Source organism: Nansenia antarctica, assembly GCF_963989245.1.
Source record: "Nansenia antarctica genome assembly, chromosome: 1".
Taxonomy (NCBI): Eukaryota; Metazoa; Chordata; class Actinopteri; order Argentiniformes; family Microstomatidae; genus Nansenia; species Nansenia antarctica.
The window spans coordinates 19,768,162-19,786,473 of NC_137674.1; the positions used below are offsets into that span (position 1 = coordinate 19,768,162).

The following is an 18,312-nucleotide window of genomic DNA, read 5'->3' on the forward strand; positions in this document are numbered from 1 at the left end:
CACCTCACATCACAGGATAATCTTGTAGGATAATCTTTAGAGCCATCCGATAATAGGGCGTTTATTGTCCTTGGACGGAAGGGGGGAAATTGGGCCCAAAATTATCTTAATGTGTGTACCAGGCTTAAGAAAACCTAGGCACGTGGCTTCCTGATAGTGGTAGTCCCACTTGGCCTTCTCCTCATGAGAGCGTTCCAACAATGGGTCACAGCACTCTGTCTGGATCTTGCATTGGTGCAGATGCGTGCTTGTCTCCAAGACGTTCCCTAACGGTGCTACAGCGGTGAAGAGACCCCTCTGGCTTGCTGTCTCATGCTTTGAGAAAGTGACTGTCTGAGTAGAATCAACACATTAACGACCCCATCTATAGAAAATGACATACTCACTTCCTCTAGCCAATTCATAGCTTTCATGTGACGTCACAGCATAGTGGAAACGCCCACCTGACGGGCAAAAGGCACTTTTTGCGGGCAAAACCCACTTTTTGCGGGTTAATAACTTTGATTTCCCGTGGGTTAGGAAAATAATTCCAACGTGTCCGGATAGAGTAGAAGACAGGGAATCCAACACTATTTGAATGGAGTCGATCCACCACTCCTATCACCGTGGACACAGCAAGGAGCGAATTCCCGGATATAAATATTCCCTCGCCTCGCTGACAGCGGGAGTTGGGAGTTTCGTCCAGCAGCCGGTGAACGCCCGGTTGATCGAGTTTCATATTAAAAGTATATCTTCTCGGGGTGTCAGCGCGGTGGTTAATTGCTCAAAATGACCGTATACTGATGGTGAATTTAGCAATAATAGTCTTATGTTTGTACCACCTCCATAACCGGTGTTATTCACGGGAAAAGCCGGTCAAGGAGGCACCCTTTGCAGGTCAATAACTTTGATTCTCCGGGGGTTAGGAAAATAATTCCAACGTGTCCGGATAGAGTAGAAGACAGGGAATCCAACACTATTTGAATGGTGTCAATCCTCCACTCCTATCACCGTCGTGTATCTTGATAGTTCTTCATGAGTGAGGTGGTCTAAATAGTAGGCAGCCATGTTGAGCGATGTTGCTATGATACTTTTTGCCCGTCAGGTTGGTGGTTGCTAGGGAAGAAACCACGTGACTGAAAGCTATGAATTCTACATTCGCCCAACAACAAACACATTTGAATAGTTCACCTCCTTTTGTATCCAATAGCCTGTTTGACACCTACCAAACCCCAAGACAATGTAGGGACACAACAGATGAAGGGAACTCCCAAAGTAGCGTGACAGCTGTGTGTCATGCTGGGGCATGGGGGATGATGTCTCAACCTTCATACGGATGTTACACCGCCTCATATTTGACTACAGGGTGTGTCCTCTCTCTCCCTGAGTGTTTGGGTTCCTACGAAGTTCCCTGCACCAGGCAGACTCAGTTCTGGAGGGGATTCCCCTAGCAGGGGAATGACAACTCCACCCGTATGTCGTCCAGTAGTTCTGGAGACTTCAAGGCACGGCCACCATAGATCTTTATGCATCATCGACGCGTTCATTCCTGAAGTAACTTCTGTGACATAAAGCAGTTGTGCTACTGAACTGTTTTCCTTCCATCATCGCTTCTTCTTCTCTAGGGGATAGTTGTCTGAACACTCTACACACGTACACATTTACAAGGAGAGATCTGAGGCATTCAGAGATAGGGTGCTACCCAAACAGCAGCTTCTCTGTACAGTGCAGGTAGTAGTTCTAAAAGCCTGCAGCCGCATTTGGGAGTCCGGGTGCATTTCACGAGGGCCTCGTTCGTAAGTTAGTTCTGAGAGTGCCGGAGCGTCCACGTGACTGCCTCTTGTCCAATCAAATTACTTGGTACCTTTATGACGTTGAACCCAGCGTGTGCTCCGGCGAATTTAAGAACGCGGCCTCAAAATTGCTACGTCTTGGGTGTGTGTATACATATGTGAGTGTGCACGGTGTGCTGAGGGTGTGAGCCAGTGATCACAGAAGTGGTGCCTTTCTAAACTATAGATATTAGGGGTGCCTTTCTAAACTATAGATATTAGTGGTGCCTTTCTAAACTATAGATATTAGGGGTGCCTTTCTAAACTATAGATATTAGGGGTGCCTTTCTAAACTATAGATATTAGGGGTGCCTTTCTAAACTATAGATATTAGGGGTGTAACGGTGCACAAACATGTTGGTTCGGTATGTACCGCGCTTTTGAAATCACGGTTCGGTACGTTATCGGTACAACAGGGTAAAAATTCACAAAACATATATAAACTCCTCAAAAAAAGTTCGGACATTTTATTTCCGTCCATTATTCCTCCCCAGGCTTTAATAATACCAATTCTTATTGTATTTTATATTGTTGGAAAGCCTGTTTAGTCACCTTTACAACGAGGTACAACTTGTAAGGGTCATGCATTCGTGGAATGAGCAACACCGCTAAATGTGTGGGTAGCGGCCCAAAGAAATGTGCTAAAATCCCCTGCAATATTCTTCTGTTGGTATTCACTCTCGTTTTGAGTTGCTTGGTGGATTGGATGATTGCACTCTCCCACAGTAATAAGGAAAAAACAACACATATTGGCCATTTTTACACTTTATTCATTTTACACTGTCAGGGACCAGTATGTGAGCCAGTTGTTGGTTAAAAAGTCAATGCACTTGCGTGCCCCGCGGTGGTGTAGCGGTCTAAGCACTGGCCACTAGTGCAAGCTGCCCACAGGGGACTGGGATCGAATCCCAGCTCGCCAGATCCGGATATGGCCGGGGCACACACGGGGAGCGGCATATTGGGCGGCCGCTCCCGAGGGCGGTATAGGAGTATTTCCGGACAAGGATCCGTCGCGCAACACCGCCCCCTGGGTGCCGGAATAACGGTGCTGGGCTCGAGGAGCCAGTCAGCTAGTCTGCCTGGCGGCCTCCTCTGGGGCTGCCGGCCACGGGGTCGTGCGGCGGATCCTACGCAATAGGCAGGGGATAATTGGATGCTAGGTTGGGTTCAATTGGCTACCAAATTGGGTGAAAAAGGGATAAAAATCTGAAATAAATAAATAAATAAAATAAAAGTCAATGCACTTAGGTGGCGTAGCGGACTAAGTGTTGACCACGTAACCGCAGGGTTCCCGGTTCGATTCTGGCCGCGGACATATCCTGCATGTCATCCCTTCTCTCTCTCTCACCCATCCTTTCTGTCATATCTCCACTGTCTCTATCACAATAATAAAAAATTAAAAAAATATATTAGTGGGACTGCCCCCCTGTGAATGAATCCTGCTTTTACACCGATACCTTGCCTGCTGTACAACTCAGGGGTTAAACCTAACGATTATTCTTTGACTGGTGATTACATTGTTTGTCCGTCAAATAAAACAGACCATCGATGTGTACTTAAGGCACTGTAAACGATATGGGAGGTCAGAGATTGCTTATGGAAAAAGAGGGAACTTCCTAGGAACCCAAACACTTGAGGACTCAAGGAGAGAGAGGACACACCCCGTAGTCAAATATGAGGCGGTGTAACATCCGTATGAAGGTTGAGACATCATCTCCCATGCCCCAGCATGACACACAGCTGTCACGCTACTTTGGGAGTTCCCTTCATCAGGAATGTCTTTTGTGGTTTGTAGGGTGACATGTAGCCTTACACACACCATGTTTCATTGCCGATTTCACAAAGGTAAAGGAAACTTGGGTGGTATGTGGTCTTGTATAAATAGCGTTCCTGATTACTGGAAAATGATTCAATTAGTTTCCAGGATCATGAGTCTGTACGAGAAACTGGAGCTGCCTGGAAAAGCAAACAGAATACACACACATACACACAGAAATGTGCACAGACAGACACGCACGCACGCAAACACAAACGCATGCACACACACACACACACACACACACACACACACACACACACACACTTCACTAAAGCTCCTTGAGTATGACCTCCTCAGTGTGAGCTGATAGGTCCACTAATCTTTGTAAGTTTGAGAAGCGCGGTTCTCTCAGCTCAGTTCTCAGGTCATCCAGCTAAGTGACAAGCCATAGGTTGATGGAAAATCCATAGTGTTATTGCCATACATTACTTTTATTTGATTTTGCCTTTAGTAAGAATAATGCAGGCAGGGGGGAGTGAAGTAGGCCTCGGGTCCTGGGACTGTCCCAGGCCTAACACCCCCCCTGGGGGCCACATATCCTGGGTGACGTTGATCTACGACCTGTCCCACCCTCCATACAGCCCTGTCCTGTGAGTGCCTATAAGTGCTGTAATTCACTCCTCTATAGATTTTCCGTTGCAGGTCGGCACCTCTGAACACTCGGGCGGTGCACTCACAAACACCTTTTAGTGTTAGGGGACAGGGGTGGGGACAGGGGTGGGGACAGGGGGGGGGGGCACAGGGGTGGGGACAGGGGTGGGGACAGGGGGGGGGCACAGGGGTGGGGACAGGGGGTGGGGACAGGGGTGGGGACTGGGGTGGGGACTGGGGTGGGGACAGGGGGGGGGGCACAGGGGTGGGGACAGGGGGTGGGGACAGGGGTGGGGACTGGGGTGGGGACTGGGGTGGGGACTGGGGTGGGGACAGGGGGGGGGGCACAGGGGTGGGGACAGGGGTGAGGACTGGGGTGGGGACTGGGGTGGGGACAGGGCTGGGGACTGGGGTGGGGACAGGGCTGGGGACAGGGGTGGGGACAGGGGGGGGGGCACAGGGGTGGGGACAGGGCTGGGCACAGGGGTGGGGACAGGGGGGGGGCACAGGGGTGGGGACAGGGGGGGGGGCACAGGGGTGGGGACAGGGGGTGGGGACAGGGGTGGGGAATGGGGTGGGGACTGGGGTGGGGACAGGGGGGGGGGCACAGGGGTGGGGACAGGGGTGAGGACTGGGGTGGGGACTGGGGTGGGGACTGGGGTGGGGACTGGGGTGGGGACAGGGCTGGGGACTGGGGTGGGGACAGGGCTGGGGACAGGGGTGGGGACAGGGGGGGGGGGCACAGGGGTGGGGACAGGGCTGGGCACAGGGGTGGGGACAGGGGTGGGGACTGGGGTGGGGACAGGGGTGGGGACAGGGGGGGGGGGCACAGGGGTGGGGACAGGGCTGGGCACAGGGGTGGGGACAGGGGGGGGGCACAGGGGTGGGGACAGGGGTGAGGACTGGGGTGAGGACTGGGGTGGGGACTGGGGTGGGGACAGGGGTGGGGACAGGGGGGGGGCACAGGGGTGGGGACAGGGGTGAGGACTGGGGTGAGGACTGGGGTGGGGACTGGGGTGGGGACAGGGGTGGGGACAGGGGGGGGGGGCACAGGGGTGGGGACAGGGGGGGGGCACAGGGGTGGGGACAGGGCTGGACACAGGGGTGGGGACAGGGGGGTGGGGGAGGGAGGGCCATATGGGGGTGATCCAGGAATGGACCTGACCCTTCCCTGCCCTTTCTCTGGCCATGTATCTCAGTGTGCGGGTGACAAACATCATTGTAAATTTACACCGGTGTGTGTTGTAGACAGTTATCAAGAGTGTGAGTCTATTGACCTAACGAGACGTCTCTCAGCTCACCCTGGCAACTGACAACTGACACGTGGTCAAGCTGAAACATGATTCCCTATGAGTGTGACCATCCACTACACAGCCACTGACTGGACTCTCACTAGGTGCTTAGAAAGCACATATGGACCTGAGAGTCACACTGCTGATACACTTGCAGAGGCCCTTGAGTCAAACAGTTAAATGGATTGACTTATACAGCGCCTTATTCCAAAGAGCTTGACAATGGCCTCTCATTCATACATTCTGTGACGCCTCCCACTCTGCCTGCCTATTGGCTGTTGCTGTTTCCTTGGGGAACCTTGGCAGAGTGGGTAGTCAGCCTAACTAGTGTCACCTGGGTTTGGGGAGCTGAGGATAGATATTGTCTCGGGTAACCTAGGTTTTGGGCCTCTTTAGTTTTACACTACATACATACATTACACCCCTTACACATACAACACACATTTTACACCCATTCACTCATGGCTTACACTACTGATTCTAATCCATATTCCTATACATATGTTATTTAGTTTCATTTGCTTATTTAGTATAATAAAACGTACCGTAAGTTGTCTAATTTGAACACGCGTGGACTCCCTTTTTTGCTACTACCTTCGGGTTTGTGACAATTCACACACACATTCACACACCAATGGCGGCAAGCTACCATGCAAGGCGCCAGCCCGCTCACTGGGAGCAATTTGGGGTTCAGTATATTGTCAATGGCAATTATTTCTGAGACAATTAATTGTGCAGCAACATTTGTAATTGTTCCAGGCCTAGTTCTCTCCCCTGGCAGCTCCTGTGTCTGATCCTATGGTAGTCATGCTAGGTTTTTAGTAGGCCCTAGTTACAGGGTACATAAGGGCCTAGAGTTTTTCCCGGTCAAGTCAGGTCACCAGGAGCCTCATGTAGAAATCTTGCGTACGCCCAAAAATGTGCATACGCAACTTTGACCGCAATTTTGGGATTTCAAAAAAAAAAAAACTTGGCTTGTAAATGTGCGCACCTCCATGCACACTGGTCTGGGACCCATGCGTACACACACAACCCGGAGAAATGAGCAACTGCGACACCGCTGGCAGAAGGATGAAACTGGAGAAACGCTCTGAAATGGAAATGTTAGTTATACACACACATGTGCTGTACACTACACACTACAGTATGGTGCCACACATGGAATGGTTGTTTATTCAATCTGGTAAAATGTTTGTTTGTATCTGTCACTATATGTACAACAAAAACATACATAAATGAATACAGATAGTACATTTCTCTATAACCTACAGTTGGGTTATTCAATGAGATCGACTGTAGCTTTCCTTCCAGACCAGCGTTTTGGCTCCTGTATGCAGGCTATAGTCAAATAGAAATTGCAAGAAATATTCACCTATAATAAACTTGCACTCTTTTTCTTAATGCGCTTTAAATGAAAAGAGAAGAAGCTTAGAGTGTACATAAAACAGAGGCTTTAATTTAAATGTACTGTACTTGTACTCTGTCAATGACAAAGTTGAATCTAATCTAATCTACTCTAATGAAGAGTTCCCTGGAGTGCACACACAAAAACATGATTTAGGATAATAAATACAAACTGAGATATCTGCTTCTGCAAAACAACCCCTGTTGTACAGTTTAATTGTGAATCATTTGTGATTGGATCTGTAACTATCAAACAATACTTGCATGTTATGAAATGTATTCTCATCAATAATAAGAACAGTAGGACAAATTACATTTAAACTGATTTGATCGATTTCGAGATATGAGTGCAGTTCCATATTGTTATGATGTGCTTGTTGCACAGAACTGTTGCAGGGAATTTCACTGGCTGAAATTTCTTCTTTGTGGGGATTTGTCGTCATTGTCGTCATGCAGTCAGTATAGATTCATATTAATTTAATCACTGATCATTTATAGGCAACTATGGGCATTAAAAGGGTGGGACAAGACGCTCGTTCACGTGTGCAAAATGTTGAGTTGATTGTGATTTATAAAGGGATCCAGGAATGGGACTTGCGTGCGCACCGTTTTATAAATCTGAATGTGGGTGTGCGTAAAAGTTTTTGCTTGACTACGTGCACAAGCTGTTTACGCCAGTTCTATGCAAAACTTTATGAATGAGGCCCCAGGTGTGTAAAAACCTGTGGCCCAAGTCATCTAGACTGTGACGTGTCCCTCAGTGTACGTTTTTTTTCAGAATTCACAAAAACTGTTTGGTACTAGGACAGTTAGTGTTCCATTTTAGCACCTGCCCTACATGAGATTACAGTACTGCTTAGTTTAGGCTGGGGAACGGTACTTCTGGTAAATCCAGAATGGGTTATTCAGCTGAGAAGTTCCTGGTGTTGCTAATCATCCTATGCTATTAAATGAATGTGGGAAAGTGCACAAGGGCATATTTTAGGAGAGGAGGATGAATGGATAGATAAGCCACCGTATTGACACTACTGTATGAGGAATGAACAGATTATTGTTGTTGTGTCCTGTCTCTGAATCTCTTCGTCTCCTCTTTTCTCTCTCGTTCTCTCTCTCTGCAGACTGTCCAATCACACAAGCCCCACTTAGTGGCAGTGCACTGTCAGGAGGTGGGAGGAAAGAACTATGAAGCATCTATGTCACACGTGGATTGTTTTGTCAAGTAAGTGTTTTTTTTTACCCTCGCTATCCAGGTCAACAGTATGTAATCTCCACAACCGGTAATACGTTCAGAGCAAACCCTAACAGAGATATGAGGCACTTGCTGCCTCCCATTTACAGTGGGGTGCAAAAAGATTGCATATTTGTACCCCTGGTTTAAATGTCTGTTACAATTCATCTCCCAAGTGATTGAAAGCAAACCTGAACACTAAATGCTACAAAGTTAAACATGGCACCTTTCTGCACATTTTCAAGCAAGGTTTCTTTTTATTTTCATTTTTAAATAGTTTTTAAATTATAAAAAAAGGAAAAGGGCCCTGTGCAAAAGTTTGGGAACCCTTTTGGATTATTCTTTGTTACCTTTTGAGAAAACTATTACCGTACTAAGATTGATTACTAAGATTGATGACTATGATTACTAAGGCCCAGACCAAGGTGATTTACTCGTCTGGGCTTCAATGTGTCAGGTGAATATAATTCCAGGGTTGAACTATATATTCTGAAGTAACTCCATGCCTTCTAATGTATCCGACTGCGGTGGCTGTTGTATCTGGTGTCAAAAACCATGGGTTCCTCTAAACAGTCGTCCAAGGATGTCAGAATCAAGACCACCATCAAGGAGAAGGCTACAAAAGACTGTTGCAACGTTTCAAACTACCCATTTCCACTGTCAGAAACATCATCAGAAAATGTAAAATAAATGGAACAATTGAAGTCAAGGCAAGATCTGGAAGACCGAGATCTGGTGATGCTCAGAAGAACCCACACATCACTGCAAAAGAGCTGCAAAAAAGGGTAGCAGACACCGGTCTAGTTGTTCACAGGACAACAATACAGCGTACCTTAAACAACAAAGACCTACATGGCAGAGTTGCCAGAAAGAAGCCTTTCCTACGACCTCAACACAAAATTAAGCGTCTGAAGTATGCAAAAGAAAACCTTGAAAAACCTGAAGCCTATTGGAACAATGTACTTTGGACTGACAAAACCAAAATGTTACTTCTTGGCCACAACCAAAGAAGGTATGTTTGGAGAAAAAAGGGTGAAGCATTTGTAGAGAAGAACACCTTGCCAACTGTTAAGCATGGAGGTGCATTATGCTTTGGGGTTGTGTAGCAGCTGAGGGCACAGGCAATATTGTGCGGGTGGAAGGAAGAATGGATTCCACCAAATATCAAGACATTCTAGAAGCTAATGTTCAAAGGTCAATCCAGAAATTGAAGTTGAAGACAGGTTGGGTATTCCAGCAAGACAATGACCCGAAGCATACCTCAAAACTAACCATGAAGTACCTCCAGGAAAGACGGAATGGCCATCAGTCCCCAGACTTGAATATTATTGAAAATCTGTGGAGAGATCTCAAACATGCCGTGCATGCAAGAAGGCTGAAAAATATTTCTGAGCTAGAGGTGTTCTGCCAGGAAGAATGGGGAAAAATTCCCCAAACAAGAATTGACAGACTCTTAGCTGGCTGCAGGAAGCGTTTGCAAGTTGTTATAGTTGCCCAAGGAGGAGTTATAAAGTACTAGCTAACAGGGTTTCCAAACATTTGCACAAGGCCTTGTTTCATTATTTTGAAACTGTAAAAAGTAAAAAAAAAAAAAAATATGTGTCTTGCTTTAAAATGTGTTGAAATGTGTGATGTTTAACTTTGTACCATTTAGAGGTTAGGTTTGCTTCTTTTCACTTAGATATTAATTGTAAAAGACATTTTTACTAGGGGTCCCCAAATTTCTGCACCCCACTGTATCTACCCTTCTCCTAAAATATGAGCGTGTACATTTTACTACATTAATTTAAAATCATCAACATTATTTCTAGTTATTCTACTAATTCATTCCCATCTAAATCCACATGTGCATACTTTAGCAAAAGTGTAGAGATATGGGATGCGGCAACTGTCTTTATACCCTGGCCGGCTGCAAAGAAACGGGCAGCCACCTCTGTGGAAATGGGAGAACAACTCCCCCCTCTGGTTCCATCTCACTGGGGAGGTGTTTTCAAGCAGGCAGGTTGAAAACAGGGCCTTATTACAACAACTTAAAGGTGTGTCTAAAAAAAAATGTATATCATGGAAAAGTTCATTCTTTTCCGTAATTGAATTCAAAAAGTGAAACTTTCATATATTCTAGATTCATTACACATGAAGTGAAATATTTCGAGCCTTTTTTGTTAAATTGTTGATGATTACGGCTTACAGCTCATGAAAATCAAAAATCCAGTACCTCAAAATATTTGAATATTACATGTGTGATAAAAAATAATAATATATAATACAGAAATGTCGACCTTCTGAATAGTATGTTCATTTATGCACTCAATACCTGGCCTGGGCTCCTTTTTGCACGAATTACTGCATCAATGTAGCGTGGCATGGAGGCAATCAGCCTGTGGCACTGCTGAGGTGTTATGAAGCCCAGGTTGCTTTGATAGCAGCCCCCAGCTCGTCTGCATTGTTGGGTCTGGTGTCTCTGGTTCAGGAGTGGCTTGACTCTAGAAAATGCAACACTTGTAGCCCAGTTCCTGGGTAGGTCTGTGCGTGGTGGCTCTTGATGCGCTGACTCCAGCCTCAGGCCACTCCTTGTGAAGCTCCCCCAAGTTCTTGAATCGGCCTTGCTTGACAATCCTCGCATGGCTGCAGTCATCCCATCCCACCCCACTTTTCCCTTCCAGTCAACTTTCCATGGATATGCAGACGAGCTGAAGGCTGCTATCAAAGCAACCTGGGCTTCCCTAACACCTCAGCAGTGCCACAGGCTGATTGCCTCCATGCCACGCTGTATTGATGCAGTAATTTGTGCAAAAAGAGCCCAGACCAAGTATTGAGTGCATAAATTAACATACTTTTCAGAAGGTCAACATTTCTGTTTCATAAATCCTTTTTTTGATTGGTCTTAGATTTTAGATTTTCACGAGCTGTAAGCCATAATCATCAACATTAAAACAAAGGGTTTTAAAAGGCTTGAAATATTTCATGTGTAATGAATCTAGAATATATGAAAGTTTCACTTTTTGAATTAAATTACGGAAAATAATGAACTTTTACATTATTGTTTTGAGATGCCCATGTACTGACATTTGACTAATCTGTTTGGCAGGGCTCATTTGTCGTTGTTGTTGTTGTTGTTGTTGTTGTTGTTGTTGTTGCTGTTGTTTTATTATAAAAGAATGTAGACTTAATATTTTGATTAGAGTATGTTGTTTGACGATGGATAAGAATTGGATGATATCTAATAGTAAAATGTATTGACCCATTTAAGATGCTATATTCCTTAAGTGCACTATAGTTTATGTAGTGAAGGAGAGAAAAGGTTTATGAGGCCTCAACCAACATATTAAGATAGTGATACTGTATCCCCAAAGACATGGCCAACATGATGTGTGTGTGTTCTCTCCAACAGAGAGCTGCTAGCTAGTGATGCTATGAAGGAGTACAGCAGAGCCCGTGTCTACCTCGATGAGAACTACAAATCCCAGGAGCATTTCACAGTAAGTGCCGCCGGTCCATTTGCTATTCTAAGACAAGGTTTTGACTCTGGACAATGGGTTTGAAGACCTCAGAGGGCTTTTTATTCCTCCTTAAGACACAACAGAGTCATGACTCTCCACACGGTACTGTCACATCCACCTGGGAGGCTGAAACACTTCCACATCTAAGACTTCAGAGTCTGTCAGCGTTGTCAGAGCATGTGCAATAATGGTAGCTCACCACATGGTGGTGCTAGATCGTAAGCAATGTTTTATGGGTTGCTCAAACCAGCCTTCAACCTGCTACTACTGTACCAGTAGTCTTTCCTCTGTTCCTCACGTCCTCTCCTCGGTTCCTTCTCAGAAAGCACGGGAGGAGAATAAAGCGTTGGCCCACAGTAGAAAGCATAGATGTTCTCCTCTGATGTGTATGGTGAAGGAAGGAGGATGCAAGGACAGCACTAACTTTTGAACACTCCTTCATTATCAGCTGATATAACAGACCAGCGGCTGATAGTCAGTTGTGGTTTAGGTCCCGGCCACGCCAAAGACACTGGGGCGTGTCCGTTTCCTAAAATTTTGCAGTTTCTTAAGGGCTCTGCACACAGCGTGCGATTTCTGTTGCGCGTCAACGTTCCATTTTGAAGTTTGAATGGAAGTCTATGAGAACATACAACAGAAATTGCATCGCACGCTGTGTGCATTGGGATGCGATGTTTTATGATTTTCTCATAGACTTCCATTCAAACTTCAAAATGGAACGTTGACGCGCAACAGAAATCGCACGCTGTGTGCAGAGCCCTTTAGTCTCTTAGAAAAGAGGTTTCCTATCGAGTTGTCAGGTTGCATCGTTCAGTTGCTTGGTTGTTTTCAAATTCACGCCCAGATTCCACAGATCAAATTGGATAGTGATTTCATACGTATACATCTTTATCTGCTTTCTGTGTGGCAAAAGTTCCTTTTGGTAACTTTTTGGTGTGGCAAAGTTACTTCCGCCTTAGTCATTTTGCAGGATATTTTTCTTTACTTTTTTCCACACAGTTTTTCACAGCAGCTGTTCCCTGCCCACTTATAATATAATAAATAAATCACTTATAATAAATTGTTGACTGTTTACAATGTTGGCTGTTGACAATTTATAGTAGGCCTAACATATGGTCTCATCAATATTTAGATATTTTAATTGTCAAAAAGAATAACCATACATTTGATAAACTTTCTAGTTGGCTGCCTGCTTCCACCATTCCTTTGATAGTCCTGTAGAGCTGAACATCGTTGTGTGGGCCTCATGGTGGAGCCAAATACTCAGTGTTGATATTGGCAGTGAAAAGTTTCACATCTTCAGTAGCAAGTACATCCCCTTGGACATCCCCACGCACACACGCACGCACACACACACACACACACACACACACACACACACACACACACACACACACACACACATACACACACACACACACAGGGCCTGGTATGTGTGATTTACGCCTAACCAAGAAAATTATTATTGCCCTGAGGGGCTCTAGGGAGGATATTCTCCATGTAATAGTAATGGTACGGTGGACAATGTAGTTGATGTAACAGTAATACATGTGAAATATGTGTATCTCAGTTGAATGCAACCTATGATTGTTGATTCTTATTTAAAAAATAAATCAATCTAATAGTGTTGCGAACACTCACTAACTGTACGTCCTTTCTAACCCTATGTGCATGACACTGACACAGATCAAATAAATATATTTATATAAAAGTACATTTACTTAATTATTTTAACAGTGAATTCAGCAGCGAGCAAATTGGGTTTTCTAGTTCATCTCCATGTTGTGTCTCTGTACAGAACATACTGGGAGAGATGTGTCTATGTACAGAACATACTGGGAGAGATGTGTCTATGTACAGAACATACTGGGAGAGATGTGTCTATGTACAGAACATACTGGGAGAGATGTGTCTATGTACAGAACATACTGGGAGAGATGTGTCTATGTACAGAACGTACTGGGAGAGATGTGTCTATGTACAGAACGTACTGGGAGAGATGTGTCTATGTACAGAACGTACTGGGAGAGATGTGTCTATGTACAGAACATACTGGGAGAGATGTGTCTATGTACAGAACGTACTGGGAGAGATGTGTCTATGTACAGAACATACTGGGAGAGATGCACTGATGTGGTCTGGGCCCCTTACTAACAGTCAGTGTAGCTGTGACTGCTGAGCTGTGTCTGGATGTCTGTCATGATTCTCATCTCTATCCCTCCAAAGATAGTACCATGGCACGCCTCACCTCCTCACAGCAAACAGTCGTAAATCACCCCACCACCTAGTCAAATGTGCTCTTTTCATAAACGTATTAAGAACGTATCACAGACATTGGCCTATTGTAAGAATAATTAACTGCCATTTCAGTGTGATTATTATACTAGATGTGTTTTTGTCTTTGACTCCTACATTCTCTAGCCTACAGATTTTCGTATTTTGATCTTTTAATTATAATTTTTTAATATTGTTTCTTGTGTAAATCAATTTGTGAAACACTTGTGTCAGAAAACCCTTTCCAATGTGTCATTATATGATGTAGATATTCAAATCTGTGCAACAGTAAATATGGACAGACCTGTCTATTCAGTCTCACTCAGGACTTGCCATTTAGCCCAAATGACATCATATTTGTTTAGTCAAACTTCGATTTTTTTTTTACCTGGGGGGTAATTGTTTGTTGTCTGCTTGGCCTGTCAATTTTCAGATAATCTAAGTGGAAACCCAGTGTAAGCCCTGAGCCTGACCAGCGTGTGTGTGTGTGTGTGTGTGTGTGTGTTGTCCTTTGGAATAGATGCGTGTGTGTGTTGGGGCTGTAATGTAGTGAAAGTGTAAGGAGCTGAGGGAGTGTTTACCTGGCTGGTGTGGAAGGTGGACCTGGTGACTGTGGCACATGCTCCCCTTGCAACATGACGGTGTCTTTGTTTGTGATTGTGAGGGGCTGGTACAGTATGCAGTTGTTGTTCCAGTGTAGTATACTGTAGGTTAACTTGAGCATAATTTTTTACAACTAGGCTCAATTTTAAAAATTCAAACTTACCTGAAAACAATATAAGATAAAGCATGTATACAAATACATCAGTCAAAAAATATATGTTCTTTTAAATTCACAATTTTAAAGGCACCAAATGCAGTACTTTGACTGCAAGGGGAATTGCAACGTGTGTGTCCTCCTCTCTTCCTTGCTTGGTACTCCTTTTAACAGAAACAATTCATCTGTTGTTCATGTCGTTAATCATTTCTTCTTTTATCCAACACATGGAACTCATTTCTTAATGACTAACATACTAAGTTACTACTGTGAAAGCGCAGTCATTATTTAGTTTAGAAATGGACACAAAAAGATAGAAATGATCCAGCCAGTGGAGACACTTGGAACAACACTCTTCACATGAACGGTGTGCTTTACCAACCGCTGTGCATTCATACTGTGACAGGAGACTGGACACCATATATCTCTCCAAACTATCCCGCCAGCTCTGCGTTGTCTGTGTCTGCCCTGAAGGCGAGGGGGCACGCTACTCAGTTGCGTGATAATAAGCTACACAGTACAAACGTATCCCACTAACCCCGAAGCTATGAACAAGTTCCCTCATTCCCCCAACAAAACTCCAAAGGCTGTAATGTCAAATAGTATGTTTACTAAGAAAAGTCCTCACAAAGAATACACTCTTTTTATTTTTTTCAGGCAAAAAAAATCTATCAAATTCTGCGATGGCTTAGGTCCCACCGCCGTCTGCACTCACAGAGAGATGCGTACGGTTCCCATGCAGTAGCTAGCTAGCCAATACAGTACAGTTCCCATGCAGTAGCTAGCTAGCCAATACAGTACAGTTCCCATGCAGTAGCTAGCTAGCCAATACAGTACAGTTCCCATGCAGTAGCTAGCTAGCCAATACAGTACAGTTCCCATGCAGTAGCTAGCTAGCCAATACAGTACAGTTCCCATGCAGTAGCTAGCCAATGAGCCACACACACAAGTCGGAGGTAACACCCAAGAAATGTCCCTTTTTTTGAGCATTTTGGAAAAGCTAATTCAGGCAGAAGGGCAAAGTCAAGTGCCCCCTCTGGCACAGACTGCCAACGCATCATATTAACGACCCATCGCTTCGCATCACTTATTTGGTGATATTTTCAAGTGGGGAAAAAAGCGACATAATACCCATAACTATGACACTATTATCACTATTATGTCTTTGTTTTAACACTACTAGAAGGTTATTCATTTGTATAAAAAAAAAAGTAAATACGCTTCTCATTCTTGTAAGAATGAGAGCTGAATGAAGGTTCAGGTCAGATGCTATACAAGGAGAAGACGCCATTGGTGTTAGCAGTGTGTCATTTTGACATTTTAAATTGGACATATTGTCTCCTCCGGTACCCAGACGGGCTCTGCTCTCAGCGCTCCCAGGGAACCCGCCAGCCATGTCCAACGTGGGAGCGGGAGGGAGGGGAGACAGCTGTCAGTAGCTCTGTCCTCCCTCCTCTCCAGCCAGGCAGGCGGAGGATGTGGACAGAGAGTAGATTGAAGCGGGCCACAGCTCTCTCCCAGACGGCCGGGGGGGGGGGGGCAGCCTTGAGTGACATGTCCCCCCCAGCTTGAGGCTGGCCATGGCGTTTTACAGCCCTGTTAAGGTATACAGCAGGTAAAATGTCAATTAGGAGAGACCGCCCTGATAACTCAACTCCCAATCCACTTGTTCCAGACTTGTTCCAGGACATTAATATTTATCATGGGCCGGCCCTGGGGCCCTGGGGCAGGGTGTCATGTGGAATGATGGGAACTAATGTCTCCTCTTATTACCACTCCTCACACACACACACACACACACACACACACACACACACACACACACACACACACACACACCCATCCATACACACACACATCCATACACACACATCCATTCACACACCCACATCCATACACCCACACACACACACATACGCGCACGCACACACACATACGCACACACACACACACACACACACACACACACACACACACACACACACACACACATACGCGCACACACACACACACACATACGCGCACACACACACACACACACACACACACACACACACACACACACACACACACACACACACACAGAGACAGAGAGACTGGCTTCATCTGCTCAGGTTTGTCTGTGATTGGATTTCCCCCTGCGGTGTAGAGAGTGTGTGTGTGTGTGTGTGTGTGTGTGTCACCCTGAGAGACATTGGGAACAGCAGAGCACTCTCATCTCTTAGCTCGGTGTGTCTATCCGATTAGCTCTGTGTGTATGTATTGTATACACACACACTCACACACACTCACACACACACACACACACACACACACACACGTGCCAACACATGACCACACTTAAACACACACACACACACACACACACACACGCACACACACACACACACACACACACACACACAGAGCCATACTTAGGTACAGTACAGTACACACAGCGCATGGGCCAGGATAGCGGTTGAACACAGATGCAGTATCAAACGTGTCATTTTACACTGCGGTCTCACACACCGTATCATGCAAGATAGTGTCTAAACACAGACCAGTACCTGCAACCTCTCACACCTTATCAGGAAGAGCAGCGCTTGAATCCAGTTTCAGTAACTACACTTTTATCTTTTTATTCATTGTCTTATTATGTTGTCTATTTATTATCTATTTATTTTCTCTATATATCTATCTATTCTTGCCATTGAATTGTTTTATTCAAATCTTTATTACTATCCTTCTTTTTCTGTATTTTAAAAAAATGTATGCTGTATGTAAAGCACTTTGAATGGCCCCTGTTGTATGAAATGTGCTACACAAATAAATGGACTGACTTATCCAAAGCGCCTTTATCCAAAGCACTTTACAACGGCCTCTCATTCACCCATTCACCCACACATTCACACAACAATGGCGGCAAGCTACCATGCAAGGCGCCGGCCCGCTCACTGGGAACAATTTGGGGTTCAGTGTCTTGCCCAAGGACACTTCGACATGTGGCCAGCCGGGGCTCGAACCGCCAATCTCCCAACCTTGCGATCATTAGACGGCGACTCTACCTCCTGAACCACAGCCACCCCAAATAAACTCACCTCACCTCGCCTTGCCTACATATCAATCTGTTCATGCGCCATCAGGAAGTGACAGAGTAGTCAGGAGAAAGAGAGCGGCCACACGAGCGTTCCCCCCGCTGCTGTCCTCACCCCCCCCCCCCCCCAAACGGTCGCTGGTGGTGGTGGCTGTCCAGTACCCCAGCCTCTCCCTGTACCAGGGCTGGGGTGCGGGGGAGCGTGGCTGGTGTGTGGTGGTGAGAGGTGAAGTCATCCTGAAGTCCCTCCCCAGCCTGTCCCCTCCTCCGCCCCAGCCTCATTAAGAGGGGATGTCAGGAGCTGCCAGCAGAGCCTCCGCCCCGCCTAGCTACCGTCCCGGAGGTGAGACACCTTAATTCCTCCTTCCAACGGGACGCCCCCTAATGCAATCATCAAAACTGCACCCTGCACTCACTCGCCCGGGAATTTATGAACACTTAGTGTCCTTTAGTGTCTGCACTGACAGGGGTGCGGGCGTGCGCAGAGTTGCTTGCACTTACACCTATTTGTGTTTCCCTTCCCCCCCCCCCCCCCCTGTTGGCCGGTTGAAAAGGGCTTG

At 45.8% G+C, this 18,312-nt stretch overlaps 1 protein-coding gene across 1 annotated transcript in view; it reads left to right on the plus strand.

The window, feature by feature from the left end:
* inpp5a (inositol polyphosphate-5-phosphatase A) overlaps window positions 1-18,312 on the plus strand; it is a 187,478-nt gene that overhangs the window by 61,114 nt on the left and 108,052 nt on the right. Inside the window, exons 3-4 of the mRNA XM_080537304.1 lie at window positions 8,036-8,136; window positions 11,537-11,624. Of these exons, the coding sequence (XP_080393430.1) occupies window positions 8,036-8,136; window positions 11,537-11,624 (189 nt within the window). The remainder of the gene's footprint in view (window positions 1-8,035; window positions 8,137-11,536; window positions 11,625-18,312) is intronic.